Source organism: Salvelinus sp. IW2-2015, linkage group LG16 (genome assembly GCF_002910315.2).
Source record: "Salvelinus sp. IW2-2015 linkage group LG16, ASM291031v2, whole genome shotgun sequence".
NCBI classification, from domain to species: Eukaryota; Metazoa; Chordata; class Actinopteri; order Salmoniformes; family Salmonidae; genus Salvelinus; species Salvelinus sp. IW2-2015.
The window spans coordinates 22776898-22799132 of NC_036856.1; the positions used below are offsets into that span (position 1 = coordinate 22776898).

General features: G+C 42.7%; 2 protein-coding genes across 2 annotated transcripts in view; one reads left to right on the top strand and one right to left on the bottom strand.

Annotated features, from left to right (window-relative positions):
• LOC111975962 (importin-13-like) overlaps window positions 1–11705 on the bottom strand; it is a 49307-nt gene extending 37602 nt beyond the window's left edge. The window contains 1 exon segment of the mRNA XM_070447610.1: window positions 11192–11705. Coding sequence (XP_070303711.1) covers window positions 11192–11260 — 69 coding nt within the window. The 5' untranslated portion in view covers window positions 11261–11705.
• Window positions 11706–12626: 921 nt separating this feature from the next.
• Window positions 12627–21472, top strand: LOC111975268 (putative uncharacterized protein DDB_G0290521). The gene is made up of 5 exons (XM_024003459.2): window positions 12627–13098; window positions 17524–17769; window positions 19207–19752; window positions 20479–20642; window positions 20866–21472. The coding sequence occupies exons 1-5, from the start codon at window positions 13035–13037 to the stop codon at window positions 20908–20910; spliced, it is 1065 nt and encodes a 354-aa protein (XP_023859227.1). The 5' UTR covers window positions 12627–13034; the 3' UTR covers window positions 20911–21472.
• The last annotated feature ends 763 nt before the right edge of the window (window positions 21473–22235 follow it).

Genomic DNA, 22235 nt, shown 5'->3' on the forward strand with positions numbered 1-22235 from the left:
GTTGCTCCTAGACGTTTCCACTAGAGGTCGACCGATTATGATTACTGGATACCGATTATTGGAGGACCAAAATAAGCCGATACCAATTAAATTGGCCGATTTATATATATATATATATGTAATAACGACAATTACAACAATACTGAAAACATTTTTWTTTTAAGTTAATATAATACATAAATCAAATCTATTTAGTCTCAAATAAATAATGAAACATGTTCAATTTGGATTAAATAATGCAAAAACAGTGTTGGAGAAGAAAGTAAAAGTGCAATATGTGCCATGTAAAAAGCTAAAGTTTAAGTTCCTTGCTCAGAACATGAGGAACATATGAAAGCTGGTGATTCCTTTTAACATGAGTCTCAATATTCCCAGTTAAGATGTATAGGTTGTAGTTATTATAGGAATTATAGGACTATTTCTCTCTATACCATTTGTATTTCATATACCTTTGACTATTGGATGTTCTTATAGGCACTATAGTATTGTTGAGAGGCTTGAAGTCAAACAGTGCTGTGCTTCAAGCATTGCGAAGAGCTGCTGACAAAAGCAGGAAAGTGCTGTTTGAATGAATGCTTACGAGCGTGCTGCTGCCATCCACCTCTGTCAGATCGCTCTATCAAATATCAAATCATAGACTTAATTATAATATTATACACACACAGAAATAGGAGCCTTAGGTCATTAATATGATCAAATCRGGAAACTATCATTTCGAAAACAAAACATTTATTCTTTCAGTGAAATACTGAACCGTATTGAATGCACAACATTCAATGTTACAGTTGAAGTCGGAAGTTTACATACACCTTAGCCAAATACATTTAAACTCAGTTTTTCACAATTCCTGACATTTAATCCGAGTAAAAATTCCCTGTTTTAGGTCAGTTAGGATCACCACTTTATTTTAAGAATGTGAAATGTCAGAAAAATAGTAGAGAGAATGATTTATTTCAGCTTTTATTTCTTTCATCACATTCCCAGTGGGTCAGAAGTTTACATACACTCAATTAGTATTTGTAAGCATTGCCTTTAAATTGTTTAACTTGGTCAAACGTGTCGGTAGCCTTCCACAAGCTCCACAAAAATTGGGTGAATGTTGGCCCATTTCTCCTGACAGAGCTGGTGTAACTGAGTCAGGTTTGTAGGCCTCCTGCTCGCACACACTTTTCAGTTCTGCCCACAAATGTTCTATAGGATTGAGGTCAGGGCTTTGTGATGGCCACTCCAATACCTTGACTTTGTTGTCCTTACGCCATTTTGCCACAACTTTGGAAGTATGCTTGGGGTCATTGTCCATTTGGAAGACCCATTTGTGACCAATGATGTCTTGAGATGTTGCTTCAATATATCCACATAATTGTCCCCAAGATGCCATATATTTTATGAAGTGCACCAGTCCCTCTGGCAGCAAAGCACCCCACAACATGATGCTGCCACCCCTGTGCTTCACAGTTGGGATGGTGTTCTTCGGCTTGCAAGCCTCCCCTTTTTCCTCCTAACATAACGATGGTCATTATGGCCAAACAGTCCTTTGCTGTTGTTCTGGGATGATTTGCACTTTTCGCACGAAAGTACGCTCATCTCTAGGAGACAGAACGAGTCTCCTTCCTGAGCGTAGACAACTGCGTGGTCCCATGGTGTTTATACTTGCGTACTATTGTTTGAACAGATGAACGTGGAACCTTCAGGCATTTGGAAATTGCTCCCAAGGATGAACCAGACTTGTGGAGGTCTACAACTTTTTTCTGAGGTCTTGGCTGATTTCTTTTGATTTTTCCATGATGTCAAGCAAAGAGGCACTGAGCTTGAAGGTAGGCCTTGAAATACATCCACAGGTACACCTCCAATTGACTCAAATTATGTCAATTAGCCTATCAGAAGCTTCTAAAGCCATGATATAATTTTCTGGAATTTTCCAAACTGTTTAAAAGCATAGTCAATTTAGTGTATGTAAACTTCTGACCCACTGGAATTGTGATACAGTGAATTTTAAGTGAAATAATCTGTCTGTAAAACAATTGTTGGAAAAAATGACTTTTGTCATGCACAAAGTAGATGCCTAACCGACTTGCCAAAACTATAGTTTGTTAACAAGAAATTTGTGGAGTGGTGAAAAACGAGTTTTAATGACTCCAACCTAAGTGTATGTAAACTTAATTAATTACAATCTTTGTTAGGAGAAATGGTGTTCACACAGTTCGCAACGAGCCAGGCGGCCCAAACTGCTGCATATACCCGGACTCTGCTTGCACTGAATGCAAGACAAGTGACACAAATTCCCTAGTTAATATTGCCTGCTAACATTAATTTATTTTAACTAAATATGCAGGTTTAAAAAATATATACTTGTGTATTGATTTTAAGAAAGGCATTGATGTTTATGGTTCGGTACATTTGTGAAATGATTGTGCTTTTTTCACGTATGCACTTTTGTTAAATTATCACCCGTTTGGCGAAGTTGAAGTAGACTGTGATTTGATGATAAATTAACAGGTACCGCATTGATTATATGCAACGCAGGACAAGCTAGTTAAACTAGTAATATCATCAACCATGTGTAGTTAACTAGTGATTATGTGAAGATTGATTGTTTTTTTAGATAAGTTTAATGCTAGCTAGCAACTTACCTTGGCTCCTTGCTGCACTCGCGTAACAGGTGGTCAGCCTGCCACACAGTTTCCTCATGGATTGTGTAATCGGCGTCCAAAAATGTTGATTATTGATTGTTATGAAAACTTGAAATCGGCCCTAATTAACTTCTTATGGCTGCAATCTCGCTACCAGGATCGATATGACAACAGCCAAATTCAAACAACAGAAATCTCATAATTAAAATTCCTCAGACATTCATGTGTCTTATATAATTTTAAAGGTAATCTTGTTGTTAATCCCACCAAAGTGTCCAATTTCAAATATGCTTTTCAGCGAAAGCACTAAAAACGATTATGTTAGGTCACCACAAAACCACAATAAGCACAGCCATTTTTCCAGCGAAAGATAGCTTTCACAAAAACCAGAAATAGATATAAAAATATTGACACTCATGACACTCATAGGACTTCATGTTACACAATACATGCATGTTTTGTTTGATAAAGTTCATATTTATATAAAAAAATCTGAGTTTACATTGGCGCGTTACATTCACTAGTTCCAAAAACATCAAGTGATTTTGCATAGCCACATCGTTTCAACAGAAATACTCATCATAAATGTAGATGATAATACAAGTTATACACATGGAATTATAGATATACCTCTCCTTAATGCAACCGCTGTGTCAGATTTCAAAAAACTTTACGGAAAAATAAACCATGTAATAATCTGAGACGGAGCTCAGAACAATAGCCAAATTAGCCGCCATCTTGGACTCAACAGAAACCAGAAAATACATGATAAATGTTTCCTTACCTTTGATGAACTTCATCAGAATGCAGTCCTAGGAATCCCAGGTCCACAATAAATGCTTGATTTGTTCAATAATGTCCGTTATTTATGTCCAATTAGCTACTTTCTAATTGTTTACCAAACGCCCTAACCAAAGTCTCAAAGCGCGTCCACTATAACGTGACGAAATGTCACTTCGCTGTCTCCTTCGGTACCCCTTCACATTAGAGTCATCAGACAAAGTTCTATTGACGGTTGACATCGAGTGGAAGCCGTAGGAAGTGAAAACCCATCCATATCTCTCTGTATTTTCAATGAGAGCTTGGTTGAAAATCTGGCACCCCCAGAAAATATCCAAACAGGAGGTGGTTGCCTGCCATATGAGTTCTGTTATACTCACAGACATAATTCAAACAGTTTTAGAAACGTCAGAGTGTTTTCTATCCCATACTAATAATAATATGCATATATTAGCAACTATGACATAGGAGCAGGCCGTTTACTCTGGGCATCTCTGTGCACCTTTCATCCAAGCTACTCAATACGGCCCCTTCAGCCATAAGAAGTTAATCAGCCATGCCGATTAATCGGTCGACCTCTAGTTTCCACTTCATAATAACAGCACTTACAGTTGACTGSGTCAGCTCTAGCAGGGCAGACATTTTACGAACTGACTTGTTGGAAAGGTGGCATCCTATTATACCCCGGGTATAAAAAATAAATAGAGTAGTACACTCATATATATAAAAAAACACCAACGATTCGTCATCACTGTGCCTTCTTCACTCTATTTTTATTGCTTTCAGTTTATTCGCTGTTAGTCAGCACCTGTACACTAAATAATTATCTCTGGGTGTGCACCAGCGCTTGCTTTTTATTAGAATATACCACAGGTATGACAACAACAAAAAAACGTTTACTGTTCTAATTACATTGGTAACCAGTTTATAATAGCAATAAGGCACCTCAGGGTTTGTGGTATACTGCCAATATACCACGGCTTAGGGCTGTATCAAGGCACTCCGTGTTGCGTCGTGCTAAGAACAGCCCTTAGCCGTGGCTTTTAGGTTATATACCACACCCCCCTTCTGTCTTATTGCTTAAATATAGGCTAGCCTACCTGTATGTATAGGGCCTAACAGTTGGCACTGCTGCAGTTCAGAAACAGCACCTGCTATTTAAAATACCTGCTGTATTAAAATAAACATGAATATGTCTCATGAATATGACTTTTCTATTGTGTTATTGACTGTACGTTTGTTTATTCCATGTGTAACTCTGTTGTTTGTGTCGCACTGCTTTGCTTTATCTTGGCCAGGTCACAGTTGTAAAGGAGAACTTGTTCTCAACCGACCTACCTGGTTAAATAAAGGTGAAATTTAAAAAAAAAAAAWWTWAAAAATGTACTGCACCTAGGGGAATAGCGTGCAGGTGCAACCAGCCACACAGTAAATCTGCTCCCAACCATGGTACGTTTGAGGGTGCTGCAGACGAATGTATATGTAGAGGAGGTTCAGTAAACTGAGACCTGAAGACTCATTGTAGAGTCTTCAGATCTAGCGACTAGGCATTAGCTCAGCAGGCTGACAGGTCTCGAGTCACACAGCAGTCTGATATCCAGTCAAGTTACTGTAATGACTGCCTGTGTCCTGTTGTACCATTCCTAGGGGACAGACAGACAGAGCCTTGCTAAGAGACTCTTCTTGAAAAGACAGGATATTGATCCATGTCTGACTGGATAAATCAATCATCATTATTGATTAGATCTATGTCATCTTATATCATCATAACTGTTCATATTTATATTAATGATGTGAAATGGAGATCAAATAACATGCAGAAGGAGGAGGGGAACTGATGAATGAATGAAGCTGGGATGTTGTGTGTGCATGCGTGCTTGCCTGTGTGTGTGTAGGGGCGTGGGCGGTTGTTGACTGTGTCTGAAGTCTGCGCAGAGATATATATTTTTTAAACTCCATGTTGCCAATGACAATGGCATCAGCCAGAAAAAGATGAAGACACAATTAGTAAAGCTTCACGACCATTGAATGATCATTATTTGGTTGCCATTGAGAATACTGATATCCAACCCCAAACAGGTATGACGATATGAGATTTAGCACCTGCTCCAGACTCTAAAATAAGAAACAACCATCGATAATGGAAGGCGGGGGGGGGGGTTGTGACGTCATGCTCAACTGGAAGTGCTCTAATTCTCTCATATCAACCATGCACTGAAATAGCACAACACCATCTCTCTCTCTCCTCTGCACCACAATGACTCTGGTTTCAGTGTCACATTCCACCACCCTCCTCTCTCTGTCTGTGTATCTCAGTAGTTGGTTCCTTTCTCTCCCACCCTCGCGCTTTCTACCCCTCAGTGTGTGTGTGTGTGTGTGTGTGTGTGTGTGTGTGTGTGTGTGTGTGTGTGTGTCTCAGTACCTCTCGGTCTTCATTGTTCACAGAAAGGGACTGGATAGGCGTTAGCTTTACCAGCTTCACCAGGTCCACCCAGGCAGCCATCCAATGGCATGAGATGAGGTTAGGCTAACTCCATGTTGGGTAACAGATGTAATAACACACTAACTGGATTATCTTTGGAGAGGATATACACTACTGGTCAAAAGTTTTACAACACCTACTCATTCAAGGGTTTCTTTATTTTTACTATTTTCTACATTGTAGAATAGTGAAGACATTAAAACTATGAAATAACACATATGGAATCATGTAGTAACCAAAAAAGGGTTAATCACACATTAAGAAGAAATTCCACAAATTAACTTTTAAGAAGGCATACCTGTTAATTGAAATGCATTCCAGATGACCACCTCGTGAAGCTGGTTGAGAGAATGCCAGGCGTGTGCAAAAGGTGGCTATTTGAAGAATCTCAAATATAAAATATATTTTGATTTGTTTAACATTTTTGTGGTTACTACATGATTCCATATCTGTTATTTCATAGTTTTGATGTCTTCACTTCTTATTCTAGAAAACCCCTTGAATGGGTAGGTTTCCTAAAACCTTTGACCGGTAGTGTATATCCAGCCTGCCTGGCCACAGTACCCATTATTATCACACACACACAAAGGAATTGTGCTGGGCACATACACACAGACAGCTGGGACAAAGGCTATTGTACTGGTGGAACCAAGACAGGGCCAGGAACCTACTTCTCCATAACGCACACGCTCACACACGAGAGAGAGCTGACTTCTGTATCAATTTGCTCTCCTCTTCTTATCCACTTTTGGGAAGCACAATTTAGCTTTCAATCGATTTGCTGTTTGAGACTGAAGAGATGTTTAAGTGTGCATTGAACTCAGCTGTTAGAGTTACCTACTGGGAGACTAGGTCTACACTGACTGTACAAAACATTAGCAACACCTGCTCTTTCCATGATAGACTGACCAGGTGAAAGCTTTGATCCCTTATTGATGTCATTAAATCTACTTCAAATCAGTGTAGATGAAGGGGAAGAGACAGGTTAAAGAAGGATTTTAAAGCCTTGAGACATGGCTTGTGTAAGTGTGCCATTCAGAGGATGAATGGGCAAGACAAAATATTMAATTGCCTTGGAACGGGGTATGGTAGTAGGTGCCAGGCGCACCGGTTTGTGTCAAGAACTGCAACGCTGCTGGGTTTTTCACGCTCAACAGTTTCCGGTGTGTATCAAGAATGGTCCACCACCCAAAGGACATCTAGCCAACTTGACAACTGTGGGAAGCATTGGAGTCAACATGGGGCAGCATCCCTGTGGAACGTTTCAACAACTTGTAGAGTCCATGCCCCGACAAATTAAGGCTGTTCTGAGTGCAAAGGGGGGTGCAACTCAATATTAGGAAGGTGCTCCTAATGTTTTGTACACTCAATGTACATCTCAACATTGTACAACAGGGCTCCGACCTGGCCAAGATAAAGCAAAGCAGTGCGACACAAATAACACAGAGTTACACATGGAATAAACAAACGTACAGTCAATAACACAATAGAAAAGTCTATATACAGTGTGTGCAAATGAGGTAAGATTAGGGAGGTAAGGCAATAAATAGGCCATAGTGGTGAAGTAATTACAATTTAGCAATTAAACACTGGAGTGATAGATGTGTAGAAGATGAATGTGCAAGGAGAGATACTGGGTTGCGAAGGAGAAAAAAAAAATATATATATATATGGGGATGAGGTAGTTGGATAGGCTATTTACAGATGAGCTATGTACAGGTGCAATGATCTGTGAGCTGCTCTGACAGCTGATGCTTAAAGTTAGTGAGGGAGATATGGGTCTCCAGCTTCAGTGAATTTTGCAATTCGTTCCAGTCATTGGCAGCAGAGAACTGGAAGGAAAGGCGGTTCTCTGGAATACCTGCTGGAGCGTGTGCTATGGGTTGGTGCTGCTATGGGGACCAGTGAGCTGTGATAAGGCAGACTTATAGATGACCTGGAGCCAGTGGGTTTGGCGACAAATATGAAGAGAGGGCCTGCCAACGAGAGCATACAGGTCGCAGTGGTGGGTAGTATATGGGGCTTTGGTGATCAAACGGATGGCACTGTGATAGACTGCATCCAATTTGCTGAGTAGAGTGTTGGAGGCTATTTTATTAATGACGTCGCCAGAGTCAAGGATCGGTAGAATAGTCCGTTTTACGAGGGTATGTTTGGCAGCATGAGTGAAGGATGCTTTGTTGCGAAATAGGAAGCCAATTCTAGATTTAACTTTGGATTGGAGATGTTTGATGTATGTGAGTCTGGAAGGAGAGTTTACAGTCTAACCAGACACCTAGGTATTTGTAATTGTCCACATATTCTATATCAGAACCGTCCAGATTCAGTTTATCAACCAGCTAATTACTAAAATCAGGTGCGATAGATTATGGTTGGAGTGAACAGGACGGTAGCTCTCGTGGAACAGGGATGGAGAGAGAACTTACAGGACGGTAGCGCTCCAGGAACAGGGTTGGAGAGCCCTGGTCTACAGTGTTTTGCTCTCCTTCCATTCCTCGTCTCCTCTCTCTCATCTGCATCTATCTGAAAACAACAGCACATATGGTGGACACCTTCCAGCCAACGACTGCTTTCACCGGCCTAGTTTTCCCTATTCACAGCAGTACGATGGGAGACAAGGAGAAGATTAAGGAGAGGAGACAGAGGAAGCTACACACAATTGAGACACACTCTAGCTATATATTGTGTGAATCAGAAAAGAGCCAATGAGAAGGAGACACCGGTATCTATTGAGACGCAGCCACACCTTTCTCCCTCTTCCCCTGCACTTCAATTTCCTCTCCCTCCACTTTTATTACCGCATCTCCCCATCTCTCCTGTTCTCCATACCTCTCTCTCTCCCTCACTTAATCATGACTGTCGCATATCCCCTCCTCCCCTCCCTCTTTCTCGTACTCCCTTCCACTGTCTCTCTAATCAAGACGGTCGAATCACCCCTCCCACACTCCCTCCTTTCTTTACTGTCAATGTCAGACATTACCCCCACTCTCTCCCAACCTCCGTCCAACTCGCTCCTCCATCTCATCCACAATTTCTTTGTCTCACCCGTCCCCCTCTCCACCAACTCCCTCTCGTCCCCTCTGGCCCTGGTCACCAGCCACCCAGCAACAGGGAGATTCATCACAGAAACCTAGCAGCCACAGCATGCCAACACACACACCTTAGATGACAGAGATGGAGAGTTGGCTGGTGGCTATAATGACCTCCAGTASCAAAATTCTCTCTCTCTCGCTCCCAGCTGGCTAATCATTAGCTGAGAGCTCCACTACACAGCAGTATGGGGACACAATTAGCCAGGCCTGATCAAAGACTCATGGACTGTAATGCACACAAACATTTTATCTTTCTCAGAATTTAGACCAGACTGACAGACAGAGGGACAGACAGACAGAGGGACACAGACAGGATGGATGGACAGACAAAGACAAACAGGCAGACAGGTGGCATAATATTGTAAGAAGATCACAGTAGCAGGACTGTCTGCAGAGGTACTGAGGGGGGGCATCACACAAAAATGAGAACAGAAGGATGGTGAAGGGGAGATAAGAGAAAGAAAATAAGATGCCTAGACAAAGGCAAGTAATGCAAGAGAGAGCTAGCGAGACACAGGGAGCGAGGGAGAGATGGATCCTGCCTTCTTATTGACCACCAGCATTGTGCAACATAGTACAAAAATATCTCCTCTGTCCTCCTAAGCACTGAGGACACAAACTGTCACCAGGCTCCAGCACACACTTCATCAAAACTTGCCTTGAGGTTTGTGTTCTGCTGCATATTAAAAAAGTGAATTTGTGTGCGTATGGTATCTGTTTTATCATGCCTATCAAGCCCGGGCATTCCCTGTGGTGGTATATACGGAACACACATACATCAGCTGCTGTGGATTCATTAAACAGCTTTAGATGTTCTAGATACTGATGATGAATCCTACCACTTGCCAGCCAGGCAGTCAGTCTGTGACCGATGAAGAGGAATAGATACAGTGTGTGTATAACATGTTAGGAAGATTAATGTGGACAGAAAGCATAACTCTCTACATAGACTACTAGAAATTACATCATCAGAAAAATAATCTCAAATGGGCAGACACATGCCATAGAAATAAAGGCATTTAAAATCCTAGTATAGAGTGCCTTGCCTCTTCTCTTTCTGTACAATCAATCAAATGTATTTATAAAGCCCTTTTTACATCAGCCGATGTCACAAAGTGCTATACAGAAACCCAGCCTAAAACCCCAAACAGCAAGCAATTACATTCTGTTACATTCTAGACCTCAACATAACCAAATAGTACTTAGTTCTACTTTTTTTAAAATTTTTATATTCTGCACTGTATACACAATGCACTCCACTCTACCCTTTTCTTCTAGCCTACATTCAGTCACAACAACCTTCACCAGAGTAGTTTGGATGATATAGTGCATCACACAGACAGGGTGAGAGGAGGACAGATGTGTCACCCTGAGTCAATTATACAGAGAGACCAGCCCTCCAATCATAGCTATTGGTTTAGATTAGTCAGGGGTATTGGTGTAAAGTACTTAAGTAAAAATACTTTACAGTACCACTTAAGTAGTTTTTTGGGGTATCTGTACTTGACCCTATTATTTATATTTTTTGACAACTTTGACTTCACTACATTCCTAAAGAAAATAATGTACTTTTTACCTGACCCCAAAAGTACTCATTACATTTTGATTACTTAGCAGGACAGGAAAATGGTCCAATTCAGCACTTTTCAAGAAAACACGTGGTCATCTTTACTGCCTCTGATCTGGCAGACTCACTAAACACGAATGCATCTTTTGTAATGACGTCTGAGTGTTGTAGTGTGCCCCTGGCTATACGTACATTTTAAAAACAAGAAAATGGTGCCGTCTGCTTTGCTTAATATAAGGAATTTGAAATTATTTATACATTTACTTTTGATACTTAAGTATATTTAGAACCAAATACTTTTACTCAAGTACTATTTTACTTGAGTGACTGTCTTTTTCCACCAATGGTGAGGGGAATACACAGGCAAGGGGACAGAATAAAGACTTGCTATTGTTGACGTTTCAGCTGCAAAGACTAGCTGGTCTCATTCAGTGCAAAGACAAAAAACAACTTGTTTGTTACACCACGGTTAGCTGATAAACTCATGTCATGATACTGTATATGTGGAAAGCTATACCCCCTACCATTATAACTACCCCATTGAAAATACATTCTTGAAAAACACGTCTGGCTACACACATCTGATATTTTAATTATACTTGTTTGATTGGTGAATTTGTCCATAGATTAAGATTCTTACCTTTTCCACGTTTTCCACTGTGAAGTCGTGGGCATCTGGCGTGGTTGTTATTCTCCCCGATGTCTCCATGTTAGCCCAACCAGTCTGTCTGTCAATAAAAGGCGGAGCCGCTTCTTTAGCTAGCTAGCTGTCTGGCTAGCTGGTTAACGAGCTACAGAACGTGGCACTAGTCAATTGTCTGTAACCACGATTTGGATGACTGGCTCTTCTGTGTTAGGTAAATAATTTCAGCTTCCGAAGCTAAACCTTGTTAGCTGACCGGCCTCTGTGGGCCCCGATTATTCTGTATGTCTGGGGACAAGCTAGCTAGCAAAGCATCTTGTTACCCTCTTGAAAATGTGTCTGTAAAGACAACCTACGGAGGTAGGTAAACCTACCGTTTTAATTAATATCCAAACCAGCGTTGGCATTAGAATTGTGTGTTACTTGTTACTGGCTAAATATCCAGTATATTGTCTCTGTCTTTGCTACGACGGTAGAAATAATGCAGATGCTGCCAGTTCCCAGCTACCGACTTCAGCCTCTGTAACGTCACTGGCCCCACAGCCAATGAGAAGCTATTATGCCACTTATCTTTCCCTCTGCCACTGCCCTGCTTTCAAAGCAGTGATCGTTTTATAAAGACAAATTATGAGGCATTAAAATTGTATGAAAATCTTTCATGGTATATGTTTCACGTATGTTCCAGTCTTGAATTTTAAAGTCTATAGTAGTGATATACATTTGCATTGCCCTATGCAGAGCCATATATTTCACTCTTATGGTATTCAACATCATGGATGTTTTGCATTTATTTCCTAACAATACATAGGCAAGATAGACTACCTAAATGTTGATGAAACGGTGATAGAAATTCACTCTATCTGACGTTGCTTGCACGTGGCAAGACGAGAGGGGTAAAGTCTATGGATTCTCGTCGCTTTGTAGATTGGTTTACAGTGCAATAGGGCCTCTTGGTGGCTGTTTGAAAACATTGCATACATTTTTATTACAGTAAAACGCCCTGTTATGTCATAGCCAGTTATGTCCGTTGATGACAGGACAGTAGTCTTCAATTTCCTTGGTGGGAAATGCAATTTAGTTGATCAATATAATATTTTTTAGATATGATTTGTCAATATGACTATATTTCTTGTCAGTTGAAAGAGACAAACGAAATAAAAAAAAATCTTTCCAGAGAGCCAACAAATGCAAATGTTCCTAAAAATTAGTAAAACAAAGTTTTGTATATTGGGCTTATTTTCTTAGAACATTATGTAGAACAGACATGCCTCTGCCATTTTTCTCCTCTGCACCATATGAGGGGTGCATACTTTATAGAGAAAATCATGTCCTCTATTTCTGTCACAGACTGTATGATAAATCTGCTGTATGAGTTGTAATTTCAGGGCGTCTCTGTGCCCCTTCCTGGTTCTCCTCCCTCATGCCCCTTCTATTGGCACTTGTGTCACTGGTAGTGATGGTTCAGCGATGACACTCCTCTTTCTGACCAAAGGCTAATAGGAAAATCAGTCTATTTGGCTTGGATCTCTTTACGTTGTGTGTTCGTCAGACTGCCGAGGAACAGGGGCTAGAACTAGTGAGTCAGCAGCGAAGGAGACCCAACTATAACTGCGTTAAACACGTGGCACTTTGTATTCGCTTAGGAGAATACTTTGTATTCGTGCACTTCGGAGACTCGTCAAGCAAGATACTGTAGCTCACTCCTGCTCTCACAGGGCCGCCGCGCAAACAGTTATTTATAGTTAGGAGGCCACAGAGAACTAACTACAATAGACCTCTGCGAAGAGGACGAGACGGCATCCGTGTTCTAATAGTTACTGTTATATCATAGGAGAGAGCGATGGAAACCAAAATACTCGTCGCTCTGTGCGCTCTGATCCTCAGCTTGGGTTCGAATGTAGAAGGTAAGAAGCTCTGGGATTCGCACTTCTGTGTTTTCTTTCGCAGTTTCAGGGGTTGTTAGAATAAATACACACAGAATGCATTGTAGTCCTGGCAATCAGATCCTTTTTAGTTTTTTAATCGTGCGCATGATGGATAAGTTGTGGCCTGTTTGAATAAGCAAAAAGGCCATGTGATTTATTTGCTGTATGTCGAAGTCATTGTGTCTGTAGGTTTATAATACAGTTATGCCTCTAGCAGTTATTTCAGTCAATTTATTTTTCCTCTTCTCGCTATCTTTCTGTCATCCCTGCTACTGCTTACCTCTTGAGGTAAATACTAAATTGCCATTTCAAATCCACCTTTACATTTTCATCATGTTATTCTTTGCTCTCTCTCTCTTTCTCAAACCTCTGCGTATCCTATATTTGTTCTCTTTGTTTAATTTGATGGTCTGCTCTGTCTCTCACATTATTAGTTAACATTTCACAGTGATAGTGAAGAAGTAGGTGTGTGTGAGAGATGCAGACAGTCTATGCCTAGGTTATGACACTGTTAACGAGTGGTAGGCCTACCATGATAATTGTAACTCCCTCTGAATCAGTTAGTGAGCCATACCAGCCACTAAAAGTCGTCTTGTTGGTGTGCTACAATGAACAAAGATTTTATTCACAAACAGTTCAGCATATACAGTAGTTCTCACACACAATTCGCTGTTTTTAGATATTTCTATTGATCAGTTTTTATTGTTCAGAATAATGACTGTCTGTTTAACTGTAATTAGTCTAGGGTTTCTTTATCTCACACACATATACACACACACACACACACACACACACACACACACACACACACACACACACACACACACAGGGTCATCTTCTGAGGACAAGCATGGGGGTTGTAGGGTTGGACCCTGGTTCCATGGTGTGGGTGTTATATCTTTGTGCACATTATAGATAATGTAACGGTTGTTCTCTCTATGGTGCAGATGAAGGAAAGGGGAAAGGATGCTGCCTTAATCCAGTGTTCCTCAAACCTTTCCTACAAGGAGGGCCCACAGCATTGCACATTTCTGTTCCAGCCCAGCAGTAACACACCTGATTCAACTAATCAAAGGCAAACAGGTGTTAGTGCTGGGCTGGAACTAAAATGAGCAACCACGGCCCCTGGGTGTACCCCAGGACACTTGTCGAGTGCAAAATTATGCACATTTAGGTCGAAATCAGTGCCTGACCACAACTCGAACTGTGGTCTAGGGTTGCAAGGCAAGCACTCTATCCTATTGTACCAAGGATTTCTAAAATGTTGTGTTTCCAATATACATAGTCTGTCTCTGTGTGTGTGTGTGTGTGTGTGTGTGTGTGTGTGTGTGTGTGTGTGTGTGTGTGTGTGTGTGTGTGTGTGTGTGTGTGTGTGTGTGTGTGTGTGTGTGTGTGTGTGTGTGCACTCAGTAGGAGGGGCTGAGTAGGCTTTGGAACAATCACAGTTATTTATAGTTCAGAACAAACATTTATGTGCCTGCCACACTCTTAGCTGTGTTCTGGCCAGCTCCCTCTGTCTCTCCCTTTTGTCTCCCTCTCCTAGACAGCAATGAACCAGCCCAAAACTAAAGTCGCATATCGCTTATCTAATACAGAGACAGCACAGGCCTTAGTGTTTAAAAAAAGTACAGAGCACTTATTGCTGCAGTATTAGCTCCTCCTCCTCCTCCATACTTCTACCTGATCTCAGCTCCTCACTCACACTCCATTTCTCTTACAACTCTGCCTTTCACCTCTCCCTCCCATCTCTCTCTCCCTTTCTGACCCCTCCATCCTTCTTTTTGCCATCTCACATTCTCTCTCTCTATATTCTCACCCCTCTCTCTCTCTTTCTCTCTCTCTCTGTCTCTCTTTCTGACTCTCAATTCTACTTAGCAGAGTGTATAGTCTTCATTGGCTAAGTAAGGACAGGGAAACACAGGTTGACATTTGAAAATGTTTTATTAATTGCAGCACGATGCTGTCACAAGGTCTTCAAGCTGGAATTAAAATGAACTTGGAAATAGCATAGAGTCACAGGATGGCATTTGCTGCTGCTCGTAAATGAGTGTGGAAACTCAGTCAGTTGAATGTCAAAGCCTGGAGTTGGCTTTATATGCTGTCAACTAAAGTGACATCCAGTCATCTTCTAGTCTATAGTCATGTAGTCAACTGACATTTTTCTACCAAGCTTGGTTAGATTAAATTGTAGTAGAGGAGAGGAGGGGATGAGGATTGAGGAGAGGAGAAGTAGAGAAAAGGGGGGAGAGGAGCGGAGATGAGAGGAGAGGCTACACAGAGGCCAAACCAGGGCAAAAACCGAAACCTGAATAAGGACTTCTGAAAAGGCCACTGTTGCACACAATGTTTCCTTTGCTATATTCCATGTGAACTCTGACATTTACATTTTTAATCTGAGTATATACAGATTTTTCAGATGTTTCTTTTTTATACAGGGTCTTAGGAGGATTGTGTGTTTGTAAATAAGTGGCCTATTTCAGTGAGCAGCATTGTCATATTCTTGTTATTCTGATTGTCCCTAGATTTGTATAGCCTAAATATGGTTCTAGAAAACAACCACAGTATAGCTTCTCACACAGATACACACCCAGTGCTAAAAGGAAAACTGCTAGCAGAGAAATGGTTGGCTGTTCTTTCAGACATAAGGGTCAAGTTATTTCCCCAGGTACATGCTGTATCGCCCTGAGTGTGTGTGTGTGACTGCGGAGTGTGTATGTGTGTGTTCATGTGTGTGACCCTGTAACGCATGAAAAGGGGAAAGTGTTTCTCTATGGCAAACAGTGGTTCCCTTCATAACTCCCCAAACCCCTCCAGACACAACACACACACACACACACACACACCCTCCCCCCACAGCTTGACCTGAGCAGCCCTAACAGAAATGAGGCAGGGGAACAGGGCCAGTATTGTACAGCCACTCACTTTTCACACACTGGTATGTGTACGTTCGTGTGTGTGCATGGTCTTTTATAGCTATGTCAAAAGTTTGTGTGTACATGCATGGGCTTTCTTGCCATCAGCATGTTTTGTGCACGTCACTGTGTGTTTGTTTGTGTGTGTTGAGCTGTGTGAGTGATGGAGAGGGGAATAAGAGGCTCCACGTCACTGTGTCACTGGCTTGTAATGGCATTAGACTGGTATTCTGGACTTTATCAGATGGAGGAGGCGTGTGAGAGAGCTAGGTGGAGGGAGTGTGAGAAGGAAAGAGGGTAAGGAGGAGAGGAATAGATAGATGGAAATGAGGACGAGGGAAGGACAGACAGAGGAGAAGAGAGACAGACAGATAGCACGTGACCTTTCTGGCTGCAATAAAACTCTGTTGAACCGTGTATACAGCATGACAACAGGCATGACACAAAGCTAAAAATGTCCCATTTACATCAGCACGATTCTGCAGTTCTTTTGGAACTAATGCTCCCTAATGGTTCAACACTAACATGTCGTTACAGACCTGGGGTTTTTCATCTGGTGGGTCACCATGCAAAAAACAACTACAATGTTTTTGGTACCAATGCTGACAGTGACTAAACCTACCTGATTACTATGGTGAGCCTGTTGAGACTAGAGATTGTTTAGGCAGGGCAAGAGAGATTGAACACGATCAAGAGAGATTAGTGAATCTAAGTATCTAATCTGATGCTCATCTTCTTAAATTAAGGGCGGCAGCGTAGCCTAGTGGTTAGAGCATTGGACTAGTAACTGAAAGGTTGCAAGCTCGAATCCCCGAGCTGACAAGGTACAAATCTGTCGTTCTGCCCCTGAACAAGGCAGTTAACCCACTGTTCCTAGGCTGTCATTGAAAATAAGAATTTGTTCTTAACTGACTTGCCTAGTTAAAGGTTACTGCTTGGCTATTGTATGGGTTCCAAATGTCAGCTCACTTTGGATCAAGCTTTCCTTAATTGCATAGGAATTGTGTTGTTTAACAGATAGCAATAGACAGTCACAGATAGTGGTGTTTGAATATGCATATTTTACGTGATGTCAGTCCTTTAAAAGGAATCCAATTCTCAGCATGTCCCCTATGTCTCCTCCTTAGCAGACATAGACCAGAGTTGAATAATACATGTTACATCTGTATTCTGCCTCACCATCTATTCCAGTAGACCATCTATCCTCTCTGTCTACACTTCTTTAAAAATAGAGCAGCCTCCCCTTCTCAGGAGGAGTTGGAAGAAATGATGCTAACTGGTCCTGAAGGGATCTAATAGATCTGTCATTCTTCTGGAAAACAAGGACTATCTGACGGAAGAAAGGCATCATTCACAGATTGGCTTATTTCAGAGATCATGAAAATACTATTTGATGACTTTCCTTACGTCATTCCTTATTGTGCACTGCTTCAGCAACACACTCATATTAACTGAACGTCAAAATGTCACCCTGATTGTCTCTCTTCTCCAGGCCAGGACCCTGGTGCTCACTCCTCTCCCTCAGACGGACCTCTGACCCTAGGTATGTCCGGGGCTGTTCAGGCACCCCTCCCTGGAGGTTCTCCCTCTCCTCCAGGCTCTCTGTCCTTCCCCAGCACAGACTCCCCAAAGCCAGCCAGCAACCTCACTGATGGAGGGCTCTCCAACAACAACAGCAGCAACAGCAGCAATAGCAGTAGCAACGACACAGCAGTCGTAGTGGTAAAAGAGGTCCCAGGTAAATGTACTGTACAAGATAAAAAATAGAATGAATGGAATTGTATTGGTTCGGAGGACTACTTTATTATTTAATCAAATAAAATTTCAAATTTGACATTTAAACATATAATTTGTTTAAGATAAATGGTTGAGCTTGTTCTCAGTCTATTTAGAGCCATGCCACCTTAGATCAAGCCACAACATAGTCAGACACAGCACAAGCAGAGTGGAGAGCTGTGACTGGGCTGAGGTGATGACACACACATACACACACACACACACACACACACACACACACACACACACACACACACACACACACTAGAAGACAGAACATGGTCCTTAAAAGGAGGATACTGTTGGGTTTACTAACTAGAGCACAAAGAGAGACATGAGATAGACAGAAGAGGGATAAATTAAGGGAAAAAACAAGATCATGAGAGAATTAACAGCAAGAAACAGTGTTGTTAGGCATACAGGAAGAGGGCAGAGTGTAGAACTAGAGGGGGGTGGAAGAGGAGGAGGAGGAGAGATGCGCTGTGATTAAATGCAGTGTGATTTCGCACAGAAAGGTGAGAAAGTTTGGAGCCTGACACACGCAAACACACGCGCACACACACACACACACACACACACACACACACACACACACACACACATTGGCTCATTGCAAACATACACCCCCACCACCTGCACCTCACTCACTCTCTGTATCTGTATCCTCTGGGAGGTTTTACAGGTATATATTATCTCATCACAACACTGCTGCTTGTCTCTCCTCTGTGTCCTCTGGCTGGGAGTTAGAAGATACACTGCTGCTTGTCTCTCCTCTGTGTCCTCTGGGCTGGGAGTTAGAAGATACACTGCTGCTTGTCTCTCCTCTGTGTCCTCTGGCTGGGAGTTAGAAGATACACTGCTGCTTGTCTCTCCTCTGTGTCCTCTGGCTGGGAGTTAGAAGATACACTGCTGCTTGTCTCTCCTCTGTGTCCTCTGGCTGGGAGTTAGAGATACACTGCTGCTTGTCTCTCCTCTGTGTCCTCTGGCTGGGAGTTAGAAGATACACTGCTCTTGTCTCTCCTCTGTGTCCTCTGGCTGGGAGTTAGAAGATACACTGCTGCTTGTCTCTCCTCTGTGTCCTCTGGCTGGGAGTTAGAAGATACACTGCCTGCTTGTCTCCCTCTTGTCCTCTGGCTGGGAGTTAGAAGATACACTGCTGCTTGTCTCTCCTCTGTGTCCTCTGGCTGGGAGTTAGAAGATACACTGCTAATTGGAGTGTGTGTGCGTTCAACTGTGTTTTTTGTTGTTGAATGTTTTTTATGCAGATATTGACTGTGACTTTTCACCTATCAATTTCTTTTCTAATTGATAAAAAGTTTTGTAAACTTAATACATTAATGGGTCCTTCTTTTCTTTGTGTTGATTTTCCCTTAAAAACCTTTCTTCTTCTCTCTTCTAGCCACCAGTGTGGGGGTCCCTGCCCCCACTCCCATCCCTGAGAAGACCCCTGGCCCAGAGAACCTCACTGAAGAAACCGTACAGCCCTCTGATGCTCCCTCTGACAACCACACTGCCCCTACACACACACCCACAACCACAGTCCTCGTTCACAAACCTTCCACCACCCCCACACACACACCTGTCCACTCCACCACTCCATCCAGCCATGCCCCTCATCCCTCCAAAACTCACTCACCCATCACCACCACTGCTTCCCCAGCCCCTACTAGGCTTGAGACCCACCCAACTAACACCTCCGCTGCCCCCCAGCCCAGCTCAACCCCCAGCCTTAACCCAGATACCTCTAACCCTATCCAGCCTAAACAGCCACTCAGTACCTTTCCCACCACCACTACCACCACCTCTCCCCTAGCTCTACCTACGTCTGAGCCCCAGACCCAGACATCCAGCATCACCCCTCTCCCGGCTTCCACCCCAGCCAGCAGCCCTCCATCTCAGGCTAAAACGCATGCCGACATCCCCTCTCAGCTCAATGTGGTGGAAGGTGAGTAGATGGATTCGTTGTGTATGCGTGTGTGTGTGTTATGTTGCTAGTGTTTTGTTATTTGTTATCAAACAGCAGCAACCACAGTATTATATACTATGATCTCTCTGGCGTATAAAGGGGGGAGACATCCAACCCCGGTCTAATAAAACCACACACACTAAACCTAAACGGTCCAGTTGTCAGTCCCATGACTGGCTCTGTCTCTTGCCAGACAGAGAGATGATTGTGGGGTGGTGGTGCTGATAGTACCCTTAAATGTTTAGGAGGGAGTGTGTGTGGGGGGGGCAGACTTGTGCAGGGAAACAAAGAACAGCATAGCTTTTGTTGGGATGCCAGTTCATTGCTGGGTGCGTCAGTTTAGTCCTATGCCCAGAAAGCCCCGGGCTTGCTCGCTCWCTCTGTCACTACCCTACAATCAAGTCTGTCTTATTCTCTTTGTAAGACATCCTGTTAATAGCTTGTGTTTATATTTTATAATATGATATATTTAATATTTTAATATATTATGTTATATATCACAGGAGGCTGCTGAGGGGAGGACGGATCATAATAATGGCTGGAACGGAGCAAATGGAATGGCATCAAACGCATGGAAACCGTGTGTTTGATGTTTTGGATACCATTCCACAGACCATTTACCCACAGTCCTCCTCCCCAATTAAGTTGCCACCAACCTCCCGTGGTATATATATATAGTATAATATGTTCCCCTCACCCGAGCAGGGGAACCAGTGTTCCATAGTGGTGGACCTGCCCTGGACCCTCTCCTAGCTGGACTAGTGTCAGTCTTCATCGTCACTGCAGCCATCATCACCCTGCTCCTCTTCATCAAACTGCGACGACGGGACCAGCGGCCTGAGTTCCGCAGGCTCCAGGACCTGCCTATGGTGAGACAATGGAACACAAGTGGTTAGGTGAAGAGACAGTGTAACGCTTAACATTAATGAGACCTGAAGACTTGCGTAAGCGTCACTCTTCTTTTGTGAGCTATTACACTAAGTAGCCATTGTTAGCATTAGCGTTTACTTCAATCAGCACCTGTCATCTTGACCAGCGCTCACCATTTACTCCTGTTCCCGCTGACATCCTGTTGTGTTTTCCCCTGTTTAGGATGATATGATGGAGGATACTCCCCTGTCCATGTACAGCTACTGATGATGATGGAGAACACAGTCTGACCTGATGGAACAGCCAGACCCCCACAGACCTTCTCCCTCTGAACTGGGGCTGCGTCTCTATAGTCCAACCTGGCCTTCTCTCCTTGTCCCCTGTCCTCATATCCTTTCTTTTATCCGCACTGACATGAGACGTGGACTGGTGAAAGCTAGTTGCTGATAGGCATCCTCCATAGTGCTTTTATCGACCCTGTGTTTTCAAATCAGTGCAGATGGAGGAGATGAGGAGAGGGAGGCGCCATTTTAGACCATTGAGATGCATCCCTGGCTTTCCCTCACCACCTTTGTGTCTCTGTGAGCAACAGGGGGTTTCTGTGTGAGTGTGAACAGCTCTTTTCCTGGTCTATGTGGATCCGAAGTTCCATCAGCAGCATTCCCACTTTTACATTCTATATTCTAGGGTGCACTCTGTCAGCTGTGTTTTGGTTGAGTGTTCGGTAACGAGGGATCCTCTCTTTCATCACTAGTTAGAGCCTGGTAGGCTACTTGTGCCTGGCTATATAGTGTTGTACAGTACGGTTGCACTTTACGTTACAGAGGACATGTATGTGTGTGTGTGTGTGTGTGTCTGTGTCTGTGTCTGTGTCTGTGTGTGCGTGTCTGCATGGTTGAGCGAGCATGCACGCGCGGATGGGAGGGTGGGGGGGGGGTGTGGTTTGGGGTATTTAAGTTGAGCGTTTCCATGGAAACTAGTTCCTCTCTAAAGATCCTGCTTGTTATTGTTCATTTTGTTTCTCTATTGGGAGTCTGGTGGTTTTAGTTCATTGGGCTAACACAGCCTTGTGGCCTGCAGACAACCTGGGTTCAAACCTGGTCAGTCACACTTTTAAGGGAGGAGGTTGTCTCTCTGAGTATCATTAGTACATTTATCTTTATATAAAGCCTGAAATGGACTCTTCCTCCCCACTAGAGCTATTTACAGAGTACAATACAGAGGAAACCATCCTCGATGGCGGCTCAATACATTCCATGCTTGTTAGAATTCTACATTTCAAAGCAGGTGTTGTGAACTATAAGGCTGGTTTGTCTGTTACTGTAGTTCTCACAGCCAGGCCCAGACCTATGTTCTAACATGTCTTAGTAAGGAAGAGCCTTGGGCAGATTCAGCAGCAGTGTTTCCAACTGAATTTGGCCAGTTGTCTTTCAATACAATTCATTCATTGGTTTAATCATGTAGCTACTTGACATGAGGGTAACTTGTTGCCCAAGTCAGTCAGTGCTAGCCGCTACCATTAGCATGCAGTCCATTAACTGTCTCAAGGGAAGGGAACTCTGATAAACTACTCCATGAACACAGACATTGTA